Source organism: Odontomachus brunneus, unplaced genomic scaffold, assembly GCF_010583005.1.
Source record: "Odontomachus brunneus isolate Ranch 3 - 2012 unplaced genomic scaffold, Obru_v1 Obru_scaffold_166, whole genome shotgun sequence".
Lineage (NCBI taxonomy): Eukaryota > Metazoa > Arthropoda > Insecta > Hymenoptera > Formicidae > Odontomachus > Odontomachus brunneus.
In genome coordinates, this window is record NW_022639616.1 from 650164 (window position 1) to 669908 (window position 19745).

At 40.4% G+C, this 19745-nt stretch overlaps 1 protein-coding gene across 3 annotated transcripts in view; it reads left to right on the forward strand.

The window, feature by feature from the left end:
* The window catches only part of LOC116851135 (putative fatty acyl-CoA reductase CG5065), a 65040-nt gene that overhangs the window by 28699 nt on the left and 16596 nt on the right, over nt 1-19745 (forward strand). The window contains exons 1-2 of one of the 3 annotated variants that reach the window (XM_032830236.1): nt 17935-18181; nt 18878-19083. The exons of 1 other annotated variant lie outside the window; for it this stretch is intronic. In XM_032830236.1, the coding sequence (XP_032686127.1) occupies nt 18979-19083 (105 nt within the window). In that variant the 5' untranslated portion in view covers nt 17935-18181; nt 18878-18978. Of the gene's footprint in view, nt 1-17496; nt 17541-17934; nt 18182-18877; nt 19084-19745 lie in introns of those variants that run through there. One more of the 3 variants, XM_032830239.1, reaches the window with a different exon arrangement.

The window sequence follows — 19745 nt, forward strand, 5'->3', positions numbered from 1 at the left end:
CTCTCTCTCTCTCTCTCTCTCTCTCTCTTTGATTTATTGCCGCCGCGAGTCGACGAGCAGGGCAATGCGGCGGTGAGCGAGATCTAATCGACACGCGCGAATTGCTGAGATTTTCGCCGTCCCGTCTAGATTTCGCGTCGATACCGAACACGCGTGTTCCACACATCGTCTATAATGTAATAATATATTAATAAAATCCAATGTGGGAATTCTAAAATACGCGTTTCTCGAGGAAAGCGCGATGTCCGAAAATTCTCTTTGCCGAGGAGAGAAAAGTGGTAAATCATTCTTCATTTTTTTAATAGAGAGAAGTATGATTTCGATAAACAAATAGCTCGCAAAATACCGATCATGACTAATAAAAAAATATCCGTTCATTGATCTTCTAAGGTGGTAAAAATACGACATTTGAATTGAAACTACTATCTTCTGTTGTTCACGCATGATGAAATTTGCGCAACTTTGCCATGTGCGTCGCGTTCGCGTGAATCCCGCTACCCACGATAGAGGTGTAGTAAGCCGTCAGTCGTTTGTTCTAAGACCAAAACTGTAACGTAATTTCCAGCGAAAAGCGTTTGCCAGAAGTCGTAATAACGCTTAAAATTAGGAACCGTGACGTCTGGTAATGCGGGAAACACATTTTGCCAGAAACCACATTACATGCAGAGAGAAAGACTTGAAATGCGGCTCTAATAATAAAAATTAAATTAAAGTAATGAATTGGTTAATAAGATATTGAGACAAGAAATATGGAATGGGTAATTATTGATTATAATCATAATTTAGAGAAAATTAATTATTAATTATTAATTATAATTTAAAAAACGCGGGAGATATATAGAGTCGGTCAAACGATGTTAAAAATACGTTAGAACAAATTCTGTTATTTCCGTGTGACATATTATAAGGCATTATTATCCTTAAAATTAATTACGCAAAATTAAATTTCCTTGCAACGGGTTCTTATTAGCCACTTTATTATTCTACTTTAATTAGAATTCTACTTTAATTAGAATCTACTTCTACTTTAATTCTACTTTAATTAATTAGAATTCTACTTTAATTAGAAAGATTTAATTGTATTTACCCGAGAAGAGATACGCCCGTTAAAACTTTTCGTGAGTAAAATACGAATTCTCCTTTTGATTTACTTGAATTTAATTATATTTTTTCAACTCATAACATACAAATACAAATTAGATATATTTTGTATTTTATTTTTCAAAATACTTAAAAAAATAACAATAACACTGAAAAAAATAGTCTTGCAGGCATAAATTATCTAGATACGAGAAATCAGTTAAGATTGATAAATGACTAGCAAATATTGCGATATCATATATGTTGGCATTTCATCAATCAGGTGGCAGAGACAGAACTTCTATCTAAGCCGTTTGTGAAATCTAGCAAGAAAGTCTACCTGTAACGCCCGTCTAGATTAAAGCTAATCAGACATCTCAAAAAAATTGTTTGCAGTAGACAAAAACTAGCAGTGAGAGGCAAACGAATGGAGCCGCGATCTTCGATCTCCAACACGGAGATATGGGTCTCGGATATGGTTTTTACGCGCGTTTATTCGACGAATAGTTTTTCGTGCAGTCGAGAGCATAGCGCGCGAACCAGTCGCGCGTTATTCAACGAAATTCGCAGAAAGTCTTAATAAAAGATGTGAAACATCGTGTCGGCACTCGCGGCGGCCTGCTTACTAAAGGGTGAACGTAGGCGTGGCGTGTGAAAGAATTCGGAAATATGTTGCTATCCGCACACCGGCACGTATTCGCGCAATGATTCCCCCCTGGCGTTATTTTGCGCGTTACATTCGGCGAATGAGAATTAACGAGCGGGAGAAGACCGCCAAGTGAAGATCGTGCCATAGGCAATATATATAGACTCCTCATACAGTCAGAAAAGAGAAGCCAACATGTACATGTACCTCTGTTCTCTGTCTCTGCATGGCAAAGTGTGCAATAAGATTTAAGTAGGACTTTTGCTTGCCAGTCCAGTCGGGATGCTCTATAATATTATGGAAACGAGAAATGGATGGACGTGCAACAAAAAAGTGACAAAATAGAGAGAAAACTATAGCTCCTCTATTCTCGCTCTTTTTCTAGATGTTGGCTTCACTCAATTAGACGACAGAACAAAGGCATTCGGAGTCCATATATATTATGTCCATGGATCGTGCTTTCAGATCCGTATAACGAAACGGTTTCACTCGGTTTGAAAGTCCAGTCGCTATCGAACAATATATGCATTCCGTAATATGTGTACGCGCACTTCATTTTTTATAGTAGGAGATAGATGGCTCCACGGGTGTGACTCGTGTATTTTTCTCAGTATTTATTTTGAGAAAAACAGCAGATAAAAAAACATGGCGATGTTGCCGCATGTTTGCATTTTGTATTACAAAACAAAATATACAGTTAATAGGGTCATGACACGGGCATCAAAATATAGAAGAAGGCTGCCTATCATGTTTGTACAGTAATTAGTTAGCTGAGAAGTTAGTAGTTTGAAATTCTGAAATATGGGACATCTAGCTCTTAAGTCTTCTTTATACATGATATAAATTACAGATAAATGTACATATATGAACATAGTTGACGTGAGCTTCGTCAGTCACGTCATTGGTTTTACAATCCTGTTATTGATACGGTAATGCTCATCGAATGGCTAATGTTTGATATTAGATAACGCAAAATCGATACGAAATCAAGGAATTTTTGTCGTCTCTCAGAGATAAGTTCGCCGATCGAAAGTATGAGGAAATGTCTAACCGACTAGCTGGCCAGTGAGTATCGATGGTCAAGTGCGGAAATTGATTACGCCGTTCCTTCGCGAAGTAATCTCTCTCTCTTTCTTAGTGCTACAGATTCTAGATATTGCTTATCCGAAACTTGAGCATACAATAGTGTCGTTCGCTGTCACGCTTTCATAGCAATCGAGAGAAAGAAATCTCGTTGCGTAATTAAGCATCGAAGCTCGGAATTTTTATCTGTTGTAGAAAAAGAAAGGAGAAAAGAAAAATTCATCCGGCTTATGTTATCGTCTTTAATAATATACAGGAATATTCCAAAATGAAACTTTCCAGTTACACGTAACTCGGTTCCGCAATCGTTGCATTGATATTAAGTGCATTTGGTTGCACTCATTGGCGATTTTACGGTGTTTTTTCTTCAGCTGGAACGGGCCGAACACTACCTGTTTACATGCTCTCAAATAATATCCTTGTCAAACCAATATATGAACGCAAACAGGAAAAAGTAAAAGATGTAAAAACGTAAAAGTAAAAAATGTAAAGAAAAAAAAAACATGCGGTGATAGAAGAAGAAATGAAGAGACATAAAAATAGAAAATCAATCTTAAAATATATTGTAAAAGAAATAAAAGAAAAAAGATTGTTTTCGCAAATAAGAAAAATGGTTTTACAGTCACAGCAATAAACGTGATTTTGTTCAACAAATAGTCCTTTTTGAGAAGCTCTCTTGAGAAGCTACCGCTAAAAGTACAGCCGTTGGAGAAGATATACACCTGGCGAATAAACTTCAAGAACCACGCATAGATTTCACGGCAGGTAACGGTAAGCAGTCGATGCAACGATTGATGCAACAGGTACGAGAAAGAATACTCGCGTTTTCACGCGCTTCTCCCTGCTTGACGGCAGTCTTTGCACGCTAAGGAGGCAACGCGTGCTTTAGAGGCGATACGATCGGCATTTTATCTCTGCTAGTCAATCAGCTGAAGATACGGTGTCCCCTCGTCGATTTATTTAGATCGACTCGTAACTTTGCAGGTAACTTCTATTTCTCTTCCTTATTGATTAATTTTTACGCGAAGTATTTTCTCTTTTTTTTTTCTTACAAAGATTCCGGACCCAACGTGTATATTTGTCGTTACTGATAACGGCTCGCGTTGCCAGCTGATAGACGAGACTCATCTGCAGTCCGCGTGAGTATTGGCAGAGGAATAAATATTCTCTGTCTTCGTCTGTAGTTATTCACCCGACTTGATCCGATATGACACTTCTTGCGTATGTGTCACGAGTACCTCGCATGCGTGTCTTGTGACGAACTTGTGACTCTATGAGGATTTTCGATGGCTTGTTGCGTGGATACTTGATCCGCACATCGTTGAAATATGTGTGTATGAGTGTGTATATGTAAGAGAAAAAGAGAGGAAAGGGAAGAGTAAAATATAGTTTCATTATTAACACAGAGTGTTATCACTAGGGATGTACAATTTCGCGATATATCGCAAACATACGATTTTCTCTTCTTGATATTTGACATTTATTTAAACGGTTCCTATCATACTGCAGGTTATCTCATGATTAAAAATCGTGCGCGATTTAAAAGCATATGTGCAATACAGAATCGTGAAACGATATATCGCATTATTGCGATTCCTAAAAAACATTGCATCGCGATACACAGTTTCATAAATCGCACATCCCTAATTATTACAGCAAGCAGACAATAGTAGGATGCCAACGCAGGAGGCATGCGAGTAATGACAAGATACAATAGGTTAAAAAATACAAAAAATACAAAAAATAAATTCGCCGATAACTCAAGAGAGAGAGGAGAGAGAGAGAGAGAGAGAGAGAGAGAGAGAGAAAGAAAGAATGCGTGTGTTGTGTGTGAGAGCGATGATTCAGCGAGGAATTAAACGGAGGATCTCGCGATCACGTTGACTCTTGTTATCGTACGCCCGCGCGCTATCTTTTATCCGCGTATTATCGGTAATTAGGTGGAATACGCGGCGCACAACACGTCGCACCGTTAATTAAGAGCGGACGAGCGCGGGCACGCGGATCCGCGCTTCAAGTGCGGCGATTCGCATTATCATAATTACGATAAGCGCTTTCTGACCACATTCGCGCGCGTTCGTCGTTCTCGTTTTTCCCCGCCCAGCGACACATCGATATACGCGCGAACATCGGCTTCCTCGCCAATGTAATTCGCCGACGTCGATTACACAATTCGTGAGAGTAAAAACGCGCGCACGCGTGCGCTCAATAAACGATACATCCGGCTGCGCGGCGGCACAAGGCGATTCCTTCAGCGATTCTTTTCGCGTGCCTCGCGGGAAGGTTATTGTGTGTGCCATTTGCCGATGCTAATGGAATACCTGAGGCTGTGCAAACGCGGCGTTTCGATCATCCTGATCAATGCCGAGCGAACTCGCACACTTCGTCCCGCGGAAACCGCGCTCATCTCAATTCGATCAATATTAAACATGAAAAATCGCTCGTCTCCTCCTCCCCTCTCTCTCTCTCTTTCTCTCTCTCTCTCTCTCTCTCTCTCTCTCTCTCTTTCAAACGTGCAGCCGCGCGATAGCGAGACGCAATGACGCGATGCTTTTAAGTGCGGCGATACGCGCCTCGTTACCGCGACTTCCTCTTACGTCATACGGCACTTGTACGGACCCCTCCTTCTCGCAACACTTGGTTTTTGCAAGCACCTAGACGATTCTATCGGTCTCGCTGAGAAAGAAGTTCCTTGATCCGCTTCGCGGCGGATTCGTTATGCGCGCGAAAGCTGCTCCACTTTTGCTGCACGCGCATATCCGCGCGTCGTCGTCGTACGATTTGTCGAAGCAATCGAGTATCGAGGGATGTATTTGTCAAAAAAATAGTGTGTTTTTCAAAACCACCGCGGACGATGGTCCAGAGTTGCAATTTGTAACAGGCTATCGTCCATTTCTTCCACCTTTGATTACAAATTTTTACACAGAAAAAAGAACGTTCTTGTCTGGAGAATATCTTTATTGTTGACATTTTGAAAATAAGACTAATATTAAAATGAGATTATATAACGTTGAATGAAGATAAATTGGTCTTCAATCGAGACTGTAGAATATAGTCAAATTAATCATCATTTATCATTTTCTGAACAGAGTATCTAAGACCCTCCTCCGCAATTTTTGTAGGAACGTAGAATGGATTAAGTATAGTTCCGGAAATCAATCTCAAATTACGCTCCTCGCTCGCTAAAATATCAGCCAATTGACCCTGTTAACATTATTATTTGCAAGTTTCGATCGGCAATTGTAATTACACGCGCGAGAGCGAGATGTGCGCCGGGTATTTTTCGATCGCAGTCGTCTGCCGGGCCGCGACAGGCGATAACCCGTTCTATTTTTGCGTCATACAAATAGCAGAATTAGCCTCTGTCGGTCTCGTGTGAAATTAATTGATTAACACACACAAAATGGCGAGAGAAGCGCGCCGATAAAAGGCGAGTCGGGCGTTCTCGCGATAAGGACAGCGAGACGCGACGCGGAATCCTATTGCGAATCGGATGCAAATCGAGTGCGACGGTACTCGGACGTATTTGCGCGTGAAATGACGAAATTACGCTGATCAGCACGTAGGATGGAGCAGGAAATGAAAAAGAGGGAGAGGGCAGGTCGCAAAGGCGTTCTTCCGAGGAGAGAGATTCCCCAAGGCAACGCTCGGTCAAGCAACTTCTCGGGCTTCCCGTCGACGGAAGGCTTTCCCTCGTGGCCGCGGAATGACGCTGTCGGCTTCAAAATAGTCGTGGTTGTTTTATTAATAGCGCCTGGCACATCACACGTACGTGTATTCGTATGTGCGCACGCTGTGTAACGAAATCGTGGTGCGTGGGATCCGCGATCATAACCCGCGGTTTTCCGCGAAAGTTTATACACGCACACTTGAACGAGTTCAAGAGCTTCATCCGAAGAAGGTGCGATTATCGGACGCGTCGAGATCTGATCGGTCACGCGAGAAGGGAAAGACGGATGCTGAATCGGTTTTTGGGACACGACGTATGTCTGACGATCGATGTACGCGCGGGGCTTATATCACCTTCGTTTCGGCATATCGTTCTACGAAAAGAGACTTACCGTGTGGGAGAGGCGGAAAAGGAGAAAGGAGTTAGTCATGGACGTAAATGAGAGCGAAAGTGGAAGAAGAGACGTCCGGTGAGAGAGTGCGTGAGTGTCGCGCGCAAGGATGATGACGTGAATGAGACTGATGTAATAAATTCGGCGAAATCTCGATCTCGCCGAACTCGCGTGGCGAAAGCGAGAGAAGCAGAGAGAGGTAGAGAGATAGAGAGAGAGGTAAAGAGAAAAGCAGAGAGAGAGAAAGAGAGGCACAGAGAGAGAAAGACAGACAGAGAAGGAGAGAGACAGATAGATTTATTTTAATGTGCTCTGAGACAATTTCTCTCAAACACAGTTAAATCTTAATTAATTATAATAAATTATTGCAAATGACTAAAGAGAGAGAGAGAGAGAGAGAGAGAGAGAGAGAGAGAGAGAGAGAATGACGTAAATCTTGGGCGATTATAAGAACGTCTTATTGGCGTAATTGAATGAATGATACACTCTAAATTTCTTCGGGTGAAATTCCACTAGGAAATAAGTTCAACAGAGCGAGTCTCGCGCGGAGTCGAGAACGATACCGAGCTCGATTAATCGCGAAGGCCCACCTAAGGCCGGCACGTAGATCCTCGGATGTCCTCGGAACGACACACTGAGAATACTGTCCTCAGTGCGCGATACCAATGTCGTTGTCGAAGAACGTGTATCTATAATCACGTTGCGAGTGCAACCGCCTGCCTCCGTGTACAAGTCGCATGATCCGTCTCCGTATCGTTCGTGCGATCGCTCCACATCGACACGTTGGCCGCCGTAATCGATTATTTCGAGGATCAATTGAGATTTTAGTTATTACACGCGCGGAAAGAGTTTTCTTCCATACACGGCAGAAGAGAGTTCGGTTCGGTTGCCCAGATTTTTTATGGAATATGAACGAATCAGAAACTCCGGTAACTGCAACTAATATTTTTCTAGTTCTATGTTTCTAGTAGAGTGTGCGGGAATAAATTATCAATAAGGTCCATCTCATTAAGGAACATAGCAATCGTTTATATCGAACATAGTTTCGCTAGAAACATAGCAAATTTTTTAGCAGCGCATTTCTTAAAATATAAATAGCATCTGTGAAAAGATAGTGCTTCCTTCAAGGAGCGAGACATAATTTTTCACTTATTATAACCTCCTTACAGTTATATAATTAGTTACCTACTTAATCTGTCTTTTTTCGCGCTAGCTCCTAACATCTTTAGAATATCAGGCTAGGTTTTTAGATACATAGAAATATTGATTCGCAAAATTACGTCATACTTTTTGGCAGGTGTTTTTTTATTTTGTTCTCAAGATTTTATTTTATACTTTTTAATTATCTACTGAAAGATTGTTCTCTCATAGTTGGTCAAAAATAAAAGTTTTATCTTGTACTCTAGATGGTCTCGAATTTTCAAGAATGTAACGGAATCACCCAATTTTCAGGTTATCTGGGTAAATCTGAGTAATGACACCAATCTAAAAGAACCACGCAAATAACATACTGAATAAATTATAAAAAGTTTCGTTGCAGTATCTCCGATGATTTTCGAAAATTATGAGGAAACATACAAGCATACGTACAAGAGTTAAAAACTGAAAATCTCTTTTTTTAAATCAGTTAAAAATCGTTAAATACATCGCGACAGAGACAGGTTGTTATAAAGGATATTCGACACTCGCAAATCGAAAACCATCGCATTGTAGGTGTACCATTCGACGAGGACTCTTTCTCTGTGTGCGCGCGCGTACATGACGGAAAATTTAAGAGCGGAAAATACGTCCGTCTACAAAAGTAAGTGAACCCACTCAGGATACGAGTGTTTCGCAGATATAGCCCTGATCGCAGAGGATCGTCGTATTAAACCCATTCAGATCGTTCTTTCCTCTCTCTCTTTCTCTCTCTCTTCCGTGAATACAGCGACTCGGGAAGAAAATTTTTCGAGAAATGGGTGTTTTGTATGCGACACGAGACACGCGATCGCGACTGAATATACATCCGACGTAGACGCGAATGCCAAGAGTACGGAACATTCGATCGCTCTTCTTTCCTCGCCCGCGCAACCCGAGATACTTTAGGACGGCGCGAAGTAAATAATATATACAGGGTGTCCCACAACTAGTAGAACATTTCCCGTTAGGAATAGGTAGAGGGTGCAGTTTGGAGCTGAAAGTTTCTCTTCCATTTTTGGATCCGACAATTAGTTAATGAGATATTAATTAAGTCTGCCAATCTCTTAGCGCCCTAAGTGAGCGTTCAGGGACGTGGGACGCCGTGGGCCTCAAGGGCCCTGCTTGTCCTTTTTGTATACACATACTAAAATCATTCACTATACTCAACCACCGGCATGCAGAAAACATTCAAGTCACTCACGTACTCGAAGGAAACATACCACATCCTTTCCTGCACATAAAGTGCAGTCACTCCGCCCATTCGCACTAAAAAGATTCAAATTATCCATGCACTTATAACCGCACACAAAAACACCCATACACATCACTCCTATATATTAAAAACTTGCTATCCCCCAGCCCCAGTCAGGCACCCATCCACATACCCACTCACTCACTCATGTATATTTATTCCTCTATAATATAAAATAGGAGAGAAAAACCGACAAGCAGGGCCCTTAAGGAGTCCACGGCGCCCTACAGCCCTGAGCGTTCACACGGGGTGCTAAGGGATTGGCGGACTTAATTAATTAATATCTTACTAATTGTTCGAATCCAAAAATTGAAGAGGAACTTTCAGTTCCAAATTTCACCCTTTACCTACTCTTAACGGGTGTTCTACCAGTTGTGGGACACCCTATATATATATATATCGCTGTTACCGGAGCGTTTCGTATATTTCTCGATCGGGAATCCGTTTTACGCGCGAAGATGAGAAATATCTCGAATTTCCCCACGTGATAACGCGCGACTCGCGCGATTCGGTCGTATTAAAGCTTAATCCGCAATGTGCTCTTTATTTCCTGCTTCTTGTTGTCTGTTTTTTCCGCCTTAAGATTTAAGATTTACGTAAGAAAGAGGTAAAGAGAAAACAAACAGGAGGCAAATAACACGTTGTAGATGAAGCTTGATGTGTCGTTAACGGCGACTGGCTCCAACTGGCACATAGCCGGAAATACAGCCGATTATCGCGCAGCTCGATTACTCGAGCTTCCGTTGCCTCGGAACAATCCGTGACACAAGTCGGCGTGTTAAGTCGGCCCGGGAAGAGAGCACTCGAACATGAAGTAAGAGAGAAGGAGGTCGAACTCGATATAACGAAAGTGGTCCTGATTCGTGTCCCCCAATTGAGAGGAAATCCGCTGAAAAGAATAATTTCTTATGGTTGGGCGCCATTTGTAAAGCAATAAGTTAGAGCGAGATAAGATATACTTGTCTCACTGCAGCTCTTTAACTGCACCACTGAACTGGTGCAGTAAGAGTGAGACAAGTATATCTTATCTCGCTCTAACTTATTGCTTTACAAATAGCGCCCAACCATAAGAAGTTATTCTTTACAGCGGATTTCTTCTCAATTGGGGAACACGAATCAAGACCACTTTCTCTACTCGCGCCCTATCAAGTTCGGTCTCTTTATCTCTTACTTCATGCACTCGAGTTTTATCGCGCACTTAGGTGGATTGATTTGCGAAACGCGATGGATCGACTCGCGACCTTCCTACATTTTCGCCCTATACGGATCACCGGACACCTCACGTTGTGTTATCTCGATAACTCCTACGCTCCAATAGCGCGTCGCGCCATACTTTTTCGATCCCGCTCGTAACATGTCGGGACACGGTAAGGGCCGTGGTACACAGAAAAACTTGAGCAGTAAAACGTGAGCAGTGAGCAAATTGACCAATCACAGTCGCTGATTTTTCTTACGGTCCAAGAGTCAACGACTGCGATTGGAATTTGCTTATTGCTTACATTTTACTGCTTAAGCTTTTCTGTGTGCCACTACGGATTACTACGGCCCTAACGGATTGTAACGCATTGACGTCACAATGCAGTATAAAACATGTGGCTTTATGCATTTTTAACACTTTAGCGCCATCAACGTCATACATGCGTGACGTAATCGACGATCCCTCGCGAGGGGACAGTGTCACGTACGTGTACGACAACGACAATTCTACTTCCTACGTCCGCATTATCAAGCCACGTCTATTTTACACAATTACGTGAAAAAGCACAAATTACGCAAGATTGAAAAACAAGCACATGGTGGTCTGTGGGAAGTGCGATAGCGAAATGCAATAATGAGTCGTCGCACTCTCTAAATTCCTTGGAGTGAAAATTCACTCTAAAAACAGAATAACCGGTGTCACGTATGTGTTTGTATGTGTATGTGTGAGAGTTTTTCTTTTTACCGCATTATCAAGCCACGTCTAGTTTACACAATTACGTAAAAGAAGCAACAATTGCGTAAGAATGGAAACCAGATATGACGTAGTATGTGAGAAGCGCACCGTGATAATAAACCATGATACTGTCTAAATTTCTTGCAGTGAAGTTTTACTCAGAAAGTAGAGTAGCCAATCAAGTGACTCGAATTCGAATGAATACGTTACTCATATAGAACGAATTTTTCACTCGAAACTAAAGGGTCTGACGTATACTCGATCGCAAAACGGATTGCACACTCTTTAACTTAATAAAGCTGCTGTCCTTCAGGTTGGCACAACTGAGAGCCACTGCTGACATGCATTCAACTGTGCATTTAACTGTTATGTTATAAAGTATATAAAGATAAATATTCTATTTTTGCGTGCGTGCATGCGTGCGTGCATGCGTATCTCTATGAGAACTATGAGGAATAGTCTATGAGGAATATTTATCATTATAACATAGCCGAGTTAGCAACTAAGGTGCGCAACTAAGTTTCCGGGTTTCACACATGGATGGTTCTAACGACACATGTAGTCGACATACATGCCTAAAGTTGTGTTTCTTTTATAGCTTGGACATCTGTCAACAATAACCAGTCATAATACCAACACATATCGCAACGCAAAAATATTTCTTCTAACAATGAAGATGTCGAGTTTTGTGCCAAATAAACAGCATTTGCGGGAAGCTTTGCTTTTCTGCTTTAACTTGAAAAAAATGCAGCTGAAGCACGTCGTTTGCTTGAGGAGGCCTACGACGAACATGCACCATCGAAAACTACCTGTGAAGATTGGTTTCTAAATTGATTCAGAAATGGTGATTTCGACACTAAGGACAAGGAGCGCTCCGGAAGACCAAAAACAATTGAGGACGCCGATCTGCAAGCGTTATTGGATGAAGATGATACGCAAACACAAGCTCAACTTGCGGAGGCATTAAACATGACTCGCCAAGGTATTTCCAAACGTTTACATGCCATAGGAAAAATTCAAAAGGAAGGAAAATGCCGCATGAGTTGACTGAGAGATGGAAAATCGAAGAGCCACTTCCGAAATTTTGCTTTTGCGGCATGAAAGAAAGAGTTTCCTGCATCGAATTGTTATTGGCGATGAGAAGTGGATATATTTCGAGAATCTTAAACGCAAAAAATCGTGGCTTTCACCTGGCGAAGCATCAATATCGACGGCACGGCCAAATCGCTTCGGAAAGAAGATAATGCTCTGCGTTTGGTGGGACCAGAAAGGGATCGTGTACTATGAGCTGCTGAAACCGGGCGAAACTGTCAATGAGCATCGCTACCGACAACAACTGATCAATTTGAACCATGAATTGCTCGAAAAACGGCCAGAATGGGACACGAGACACGAACGAGTGATATTGCAGCACGACAACGCTCCGTGCTATCGCACTTCCATCGTCCAGGATACTATCAAAACGCTGAAATGGGATCTGCTACCGCACCCGCCATATTCACCAGACCTGGCCCCTTCCGATTATCACTTGTTTCGGTCGATGGCGCATGGCTTGGCTGGGCTACACTTGGCCTACAATTTCGAAGAAGTGCAAAATTGGTTGGATGAATGGTTTCGGTCCAAAGACGCGTCGTTTTATCGTCGCGGTATTCATGTATTGCCAGAGAGATGGCAAAAATGTATAGCTAGCGAGGGATGATACTTTGAATAAACTATTTTTTGTATTTTTCTTGAAATTTTCCATTTTTCATTGATCAAAAAAACCCGGAAACTTAGTTGCCTACTTAGTATAAAATTTTTTTTGTTAATAACTTTTTAACAAACAATGGCGGTTAAACCTTTTGAACGATTAAAACCTTTTGAATGTTACTCAGGATGGTAACCTTGACAATATATATGAAGGTCATCGTCCTCGGAAGGTCCGTTTTTATCAATATTTTTTATAAAGTATATAAAAATTACACTAAAATAATATTCTCTTATTTTTAAATGAATTCTCCTTTCAAATTTATTAGGTTCCTATCGTAACCAATTGTTACGTATGCACATTGCAGTGGCTCTTGACGTCTCAGTATGACAGTTCGTATTGGGATCTTAGCAACACGCTTGGAAAATAACACCGAATTTGTCTGGAGAAACCGTCAAATTCGCAACGGAGCTGAGGGTTAAATTTCTTGTTACAGAATGAACTTAGCGGCATACATGACTCCTTGCAAGGAAAATAACTTCAATCACGTGGGCATTGGGCTTTAGAGAGCGCGTCGAGAAATAAATTGCTCTCGGAATTGCAGCACGACATTCGTGCGTTTATTAAGAATTTAGCGAAATGTTAAGGCCGCGCGTAACGTAATTTTCGCGGATAAGTATATTTAATTTTCTCGCACGACTCGTCGGCACAGCACAACATCAGTCACCCACGCTTATCGAGTAACGAGATATCGTAATCGTTATCAAATTCTGACAGATGGTCTTGATCCACTGGAATAACCGGAAAGTAATATATCTCGGACATACAGGCACCATGTAGTGATTTTTTCGTCAAATTTTTCATTGATAAATAAGATAATGAACAGGACAGTAGAGACGGCTTTAACTGCGGCTCGCGCAACTAAGAGGCATCGAGTTTATTACATCGAGCAAGAAAACAGCGATAATTTTCGTTTACTGAGAAAAGAATATTTGGTATATTTGTAACTATAACCCTTATAGAAATATCATACTAAGAATCATTGATAATTACTTATTTTCAGTATTAAAAATACTGGATAATAAGTAATTATCAATGATTCTTAGTATGATATTTCTATAAGGGAGTCACATAGAGAAGTAATCACTATAAATTACGGTCAAGAAAATCATTCCTTTATTAAGTTTTTCTGTAATGCTAGTGATAATATCCTGTGCGAATAAGCAACCATTTGTTTTTCTGCCAGTGTTTGAGGAATGAAAATCTCTCGAAGTCCACGTGTTTTTTAAAAGGCCAGGTTGACCACTCGCTAGAATAATCCGTGGGGAGTTTTCTCTCGGATCCCGCTTGTTTTCCTAGCTCTTGCTCCGTCGAGCTGACTGTAATTTAAGGAAAACACGGCTCGCGATTGTTTCTCCGAATAATCTTTATCGACGTCGCTCAATCGTCGTCTCATCCCGCGGCTCGAAAGAAACGGAGAACTCTTTGGAAATATCAACGCCTTGGGGATTGTGAGAATGCAGTGTGCATTCGCCGTGGATGTTTTCACGTAGACTGGGAAGAAAAGCGCGCGAGGGACGGTCTGATCGGAGAAAACGCGGTTTATCGTGTTTGTGCGCGACATTGGCCACGAGATTTCCTTCGCCTGTCGATGAAGATCCTAGAGAGTAGCGTTCAACAGACGAGCGTATTGATCGGTTTGCCATCACAGCAGGAGCTGCACGTCGCTCGTACAGCTATACATATATATCAGATAATATCAAAGCATTGAAAGGTGTATTATTCGGGGCTGTGATTACAATAACATATGTGAGTGCGTACATTCAGTTATAAACATTACTCTTCAAGTTTCTTAGAGCGAAACTTCACCTGAAAAACATATAGGGATGTATGATTTGTGAAACTGTGCATCGCGACGCGATCTTTTTTAAGAAGCGCTATAAATGCGATATGTCGCATCACAATTTTGTTTCGTAAACATGATTTTAAATTGCGCGCGATTTTATAACCTAACGCGATTTTTAATCATGAGGGAACCTGGGGAGAGAAACCGTAGTGTTTAAATAAATATTAAACATATTTAAAAATAAACAAAATGAATAAAATATTAAAAATAAATATAATAATAATAATAGTAATTAATAATAATACTTTAAAAAAAATACAATTACTATCACGCGACAATTCGAAGATTTATCGCTACACTAAACTTGACCTGTTTATTGAACCTGACTTGTTTATTTTAGAATTTAGAACTTCAATATAAAACAAAAATCAAATTCTAAGTCATTTTATGTCAATGTCAACTAAATATAATTCAAAGTATCTAAGCATGTATTGTAATCTAGCATTAAAAAAGATCTTTTGCAAAATAATCAGTTTCGTTTTTTACTGTTCTTTACATCACAAGTTATTTTTGTGTCCTACGCATATACGTGAAACACTTTGACCTGGCCGAGAATGCACAGAAAAACTTAAGCAGTAAGCAAATAAATCAATCATAAATGAGAACGTAAGCGGTCATCTTAAAAGTTAAACCATAAGACGTTCCGTTATAAAATTTCGTACTGAAATCTTTATGTTTTACATCTTGTGTTCAACCAATTATATGCAACTGTTCAGTTTTACTCTGAATATGTACGATTACAGTACCACCGTGTCTGGATTTTATTTCCAAGTCGAGAAGGTATAAAATTAATATATATCAAGATATATATTTAATACATAACAGTAATTTATTATATATATTTTTTTGTATAAATACTAGATTAATAATAAAGTGATTTATACGCATTTCTCTTCACTTCCTACATGTCTCCTTCAGTTTTATATTGCCAAGAAGCAGTTCTCCATATCCTATAATCTTCCTCTTATGCATCGTATTTCACCCTTCGTTTTTTCCTCTTCATTACTTGTATCCTCTTCTTCCTCTATTCCTTGCAAATTTCTATCTCTTCTATTACCTTCTATTATACATTTCCTCTACGGATAATTTTCTCTACATTACCATACTAATTTCAGCTTGGCTGCATTACCTACACTATCCTAAGTACTCGTTCCTTATGAGGCCATAAATCTCTATTATCTGTACGCATTCTCTACCCTGAATCCTGCTTTCTCACCTAACACCTTGCTAACACCTTGTTTCGTCTTCATTTGCACACTATCCACGCACTCATTCCTACTTAATTTTCCTTATCTGTGACCCTTCATATTTCAACTCGATATATCAAAACTATTCCAAACCTACCACGCATCACATTAACCAAGTATATTTGCACGCCATCTAACTAAGTCTCTCTTTTAATTAATAATTCAAAATTTTATATTTTTGCAAAATGATTATTTACAAAAAGATGTTTTGTACAAATAGTGACTGGTGATGAAAAGTAGGTGTACGACAATCCAAAAAGGCGAAAATCGTAAGTTAATCCTACTGAAACATTAACATCGACTGGGAAATCAAATTTTCATGGAAAAAATCTTACTATGTGTGTTTAGGGACATTAAGGAAGTGTATTGTATTATGAGTTGCTTAAACTAGGTGAAACTGTCACTGCTGAGCGTTATCAGCGGCAACTTAACTGTATGAATAACGCAATTGTGCAAAATAACGTCATTTACTGATAATAGACAAGTAATATTGGACTAGACAAGTAATACTGCTGCATGATAACGTAAAACGGCACACAGATAAGGAGACCTTATATTCGTTGGGTTAAGAAGCTCTCTCTTATGCGACTTATTCTTCAAACTATTAACGCTTTCGGATTATCATTTATTCCGATCCCTACTACTACACCACTTAGTTCATTCACGCTTCAAAACGTCCGAAGATGTCAATAAAAGCATTAATGACTTCATCAATTCAAAACCTCCTTTTTATTGAGATGGAATTCGCCAGCTGCCTAATCGATGGCAAAAGTGTGATGGCAGATTCTGATAACGATTATCTCGTAGATTAAAATATGATTTAATTCTTTGAATGAATAAACAATAAATTTATTGAAAAAAGATCGAGAATTAATTTGTACATTTAATAATCATGTATCGATCTAATAATGTGTCGATAATTATGTGATAGATTTGATATTCAATGTTAATAAGACGAACGTAGACTTGAGCGGATATAACCCGAATATGACCCGGAATAACGTGCTCTTAAGCATCATCTATCTACATAAGACGCAGAACGCGGGTCGCAGGTCGCAAGAAAAAAACACGCATTAAGACAAGAATTTTACGATTCAGCATTTGTTTCTTGCGACCTGCGATCTGCGACCCGCGTTCTATGTAAATGGGGTTTTACAGAAACCAATACATCTCGAGCGCATCCTCGACGGGATAAATTTGCAAGTTGAGTTTACAAATTGTGAAAAATCATCTCTGAGGGGATCGCAAATCGACGACAAAAGTATCGACGGATGCGCCGGCCCTTTGCATAATTTTTCCCAGCACGACTGTTGGTCGCGCTAAAGTTCGCGTAGTGGGGGCATCGTATTTATTAGCAAAAGGTATTTATGAGCATACGCGCATGGCTGTCGTTTCAGTTGCGAAAGTTGTGGCGGTCCTACAGCGCGCAAGTTGAAGTTAACGGGTCGTTTACACATTTACACACCGTAAGTAAAGAGCAGCGAATTAACGGAGGTGCATGTGCATTGCATTACGTGAATACAGACGTGAAAGAAAGTGCTTCCGCGTTTGTTCGGATCGCGCGAGACGCTCGCGTGGAGCCGCTCGTTGCATAATACTTTCATTGCAGATGGAGGAAAGTACCATGTTTTCTCGCTCTCTTTCTCTCTCTTTCTCCCCCTTTCTCTCGCGCACTCGCTCTCACTCTCTTTCTCTCGTTTCTTCTCCTCCACAGTTGCGGGACTGCATGCATGTTTGCATTCGCTCGCTTCCGCGATGCAACAACGTAATTCTCGGATGGAAAACGAAAGGATTCTCTCTCTCTCTCTTTCTTTCTCTCTGTATATATATATATTTTTCCATTTTCTTCACAGTGGTTTTGTTTGTCGTTCGATGTAAACGCTCGCAAATTCGTACTACAATCGGGACAATGAGGACGTCTCGAACGCGCGAAAACGCGCGAGCAATTTCGCCGGTAAATAACTAGCGCGAGCGCGCACTGAACGAAGAGTCTCATTACAATCGAGTTTCAAGCAACAGCTGCCTCCAGCAGATTCGATTACAGTAGTCCCGTCGTTGCGTACACGAATGAGTGTGTCCGGAGTGTTTAAGCGAATTTTGCATCTCTGTAAGTAAATTGATAGCAGAGTGGCGCAGATTGGCAGCAAATTTGATCAGAATTCAATACCAAAACTATAGCCATCTGTGTCCGCTTTCAGCTCATGTATTAGCGTTCGAGTCTGCTGACAGGTAATGCGAACAGATCGGCAACAGAAACCGCACAGATCCTATCGCGTAGTAAGGTTGTTCGATTTATATGATCTGCTGGCAGATTGGCAGCATAATTATAGGCTCTGCTCAGCTCCTGCCGCTAATCTGCTCAGATTATCTGTTAACAGGTTCTGGTAATAGTTTGGCAACGTGAACTTATTTGACAACAAGTCCTGTGTTAAATTTGCTGAAAAATCTGTTTACGCGCATGAGATTATTGGTTATTTGGGTGGTTTCTTTTCTTCGTAGGAGCGACTGCACTCCGCTTCCCGCGTCTCTCCCGCATATCCTAAACATCCATCATGAATCTTTTCACGTCGAACTCAATCATATTTATTAATCATGTAATACACTTCTCAGATAGCATAAAGAATTTAAAAAGAATTTTAAAAGAATCCAATCGTATGTTACCTATTCATTTCAGATGCAAATTTCATTTTCAAATGCAAAAAGAATTCTTCAGAGTTCAGTTCAGTGAGAAGAATTCTTTTGCAACTAAAAGTGAACTCAGAATTGATGACATATAACTGATTTCTTTTTTAATTTTCTGTAGTATCTGGGCTGCGTAACAGTGTGACGATAACAGCAGTTAAAATAGAATAGGCTTACTGGACGAGTCGCAGTCGTTTTACTGAGGTAAAAGACTGAGGTTCGATGACTTCTCGACTGGAAATCTCTGATATTTGTCAACAACTATTTGCTGCGAAGCTACAGATCGATTTCGCGAGTTTGACGGCTGGCGAGTCTTCCACCGCCCAGGCGAGTATATTCGCTATATTCGCATCCTCGCGATTGAGCGACGCTCCGAATTATATTTGCGATTTATCGTCGATGATGGTAAACAAATTTGCCGCGGTCGGTCGCGACGTCGATACCATTTCGAGTTCGAGTTCGAGTCGCGACCGACGCGCGCACGCGCGCGCAAAAATTCAATTTAAAGAGTTCCGACCTAACCTCCGTGGCGTAAGGACGTGTTCGAATTTGTTCGCACGTGATTTGTGACTTTCTGAGACATATACCTTGGAATTATTTCTAAGTATTATAAAATCTTACCTTTTTTAATCGGAGAATGAACAATCGCTATAACTACCTTAATAGTACAGTTCATTGGAACGATATTGGCTACAAATTGGGTCCCAATATACTCCATATTGCAAAATATTTCAAAGTAGACGCCTTGCATTTTATAGTTAATATAGAATTCCAAACATTAGCGATTTATTTGTTACCTATATTGGCTATTATACATATTATATTATACTCGTGCTGGATTATATTGACTCAATATAACCTTCAACGTATGCCAATGTTAATATAATGATATTGTGCTATGTTGGGTTAATGTAATATCAATAAAAGCCAATGTGTTACTAGAGTAATTACCAGCAATATATCGAGCAATGATGTGAATTCGTCTGAGT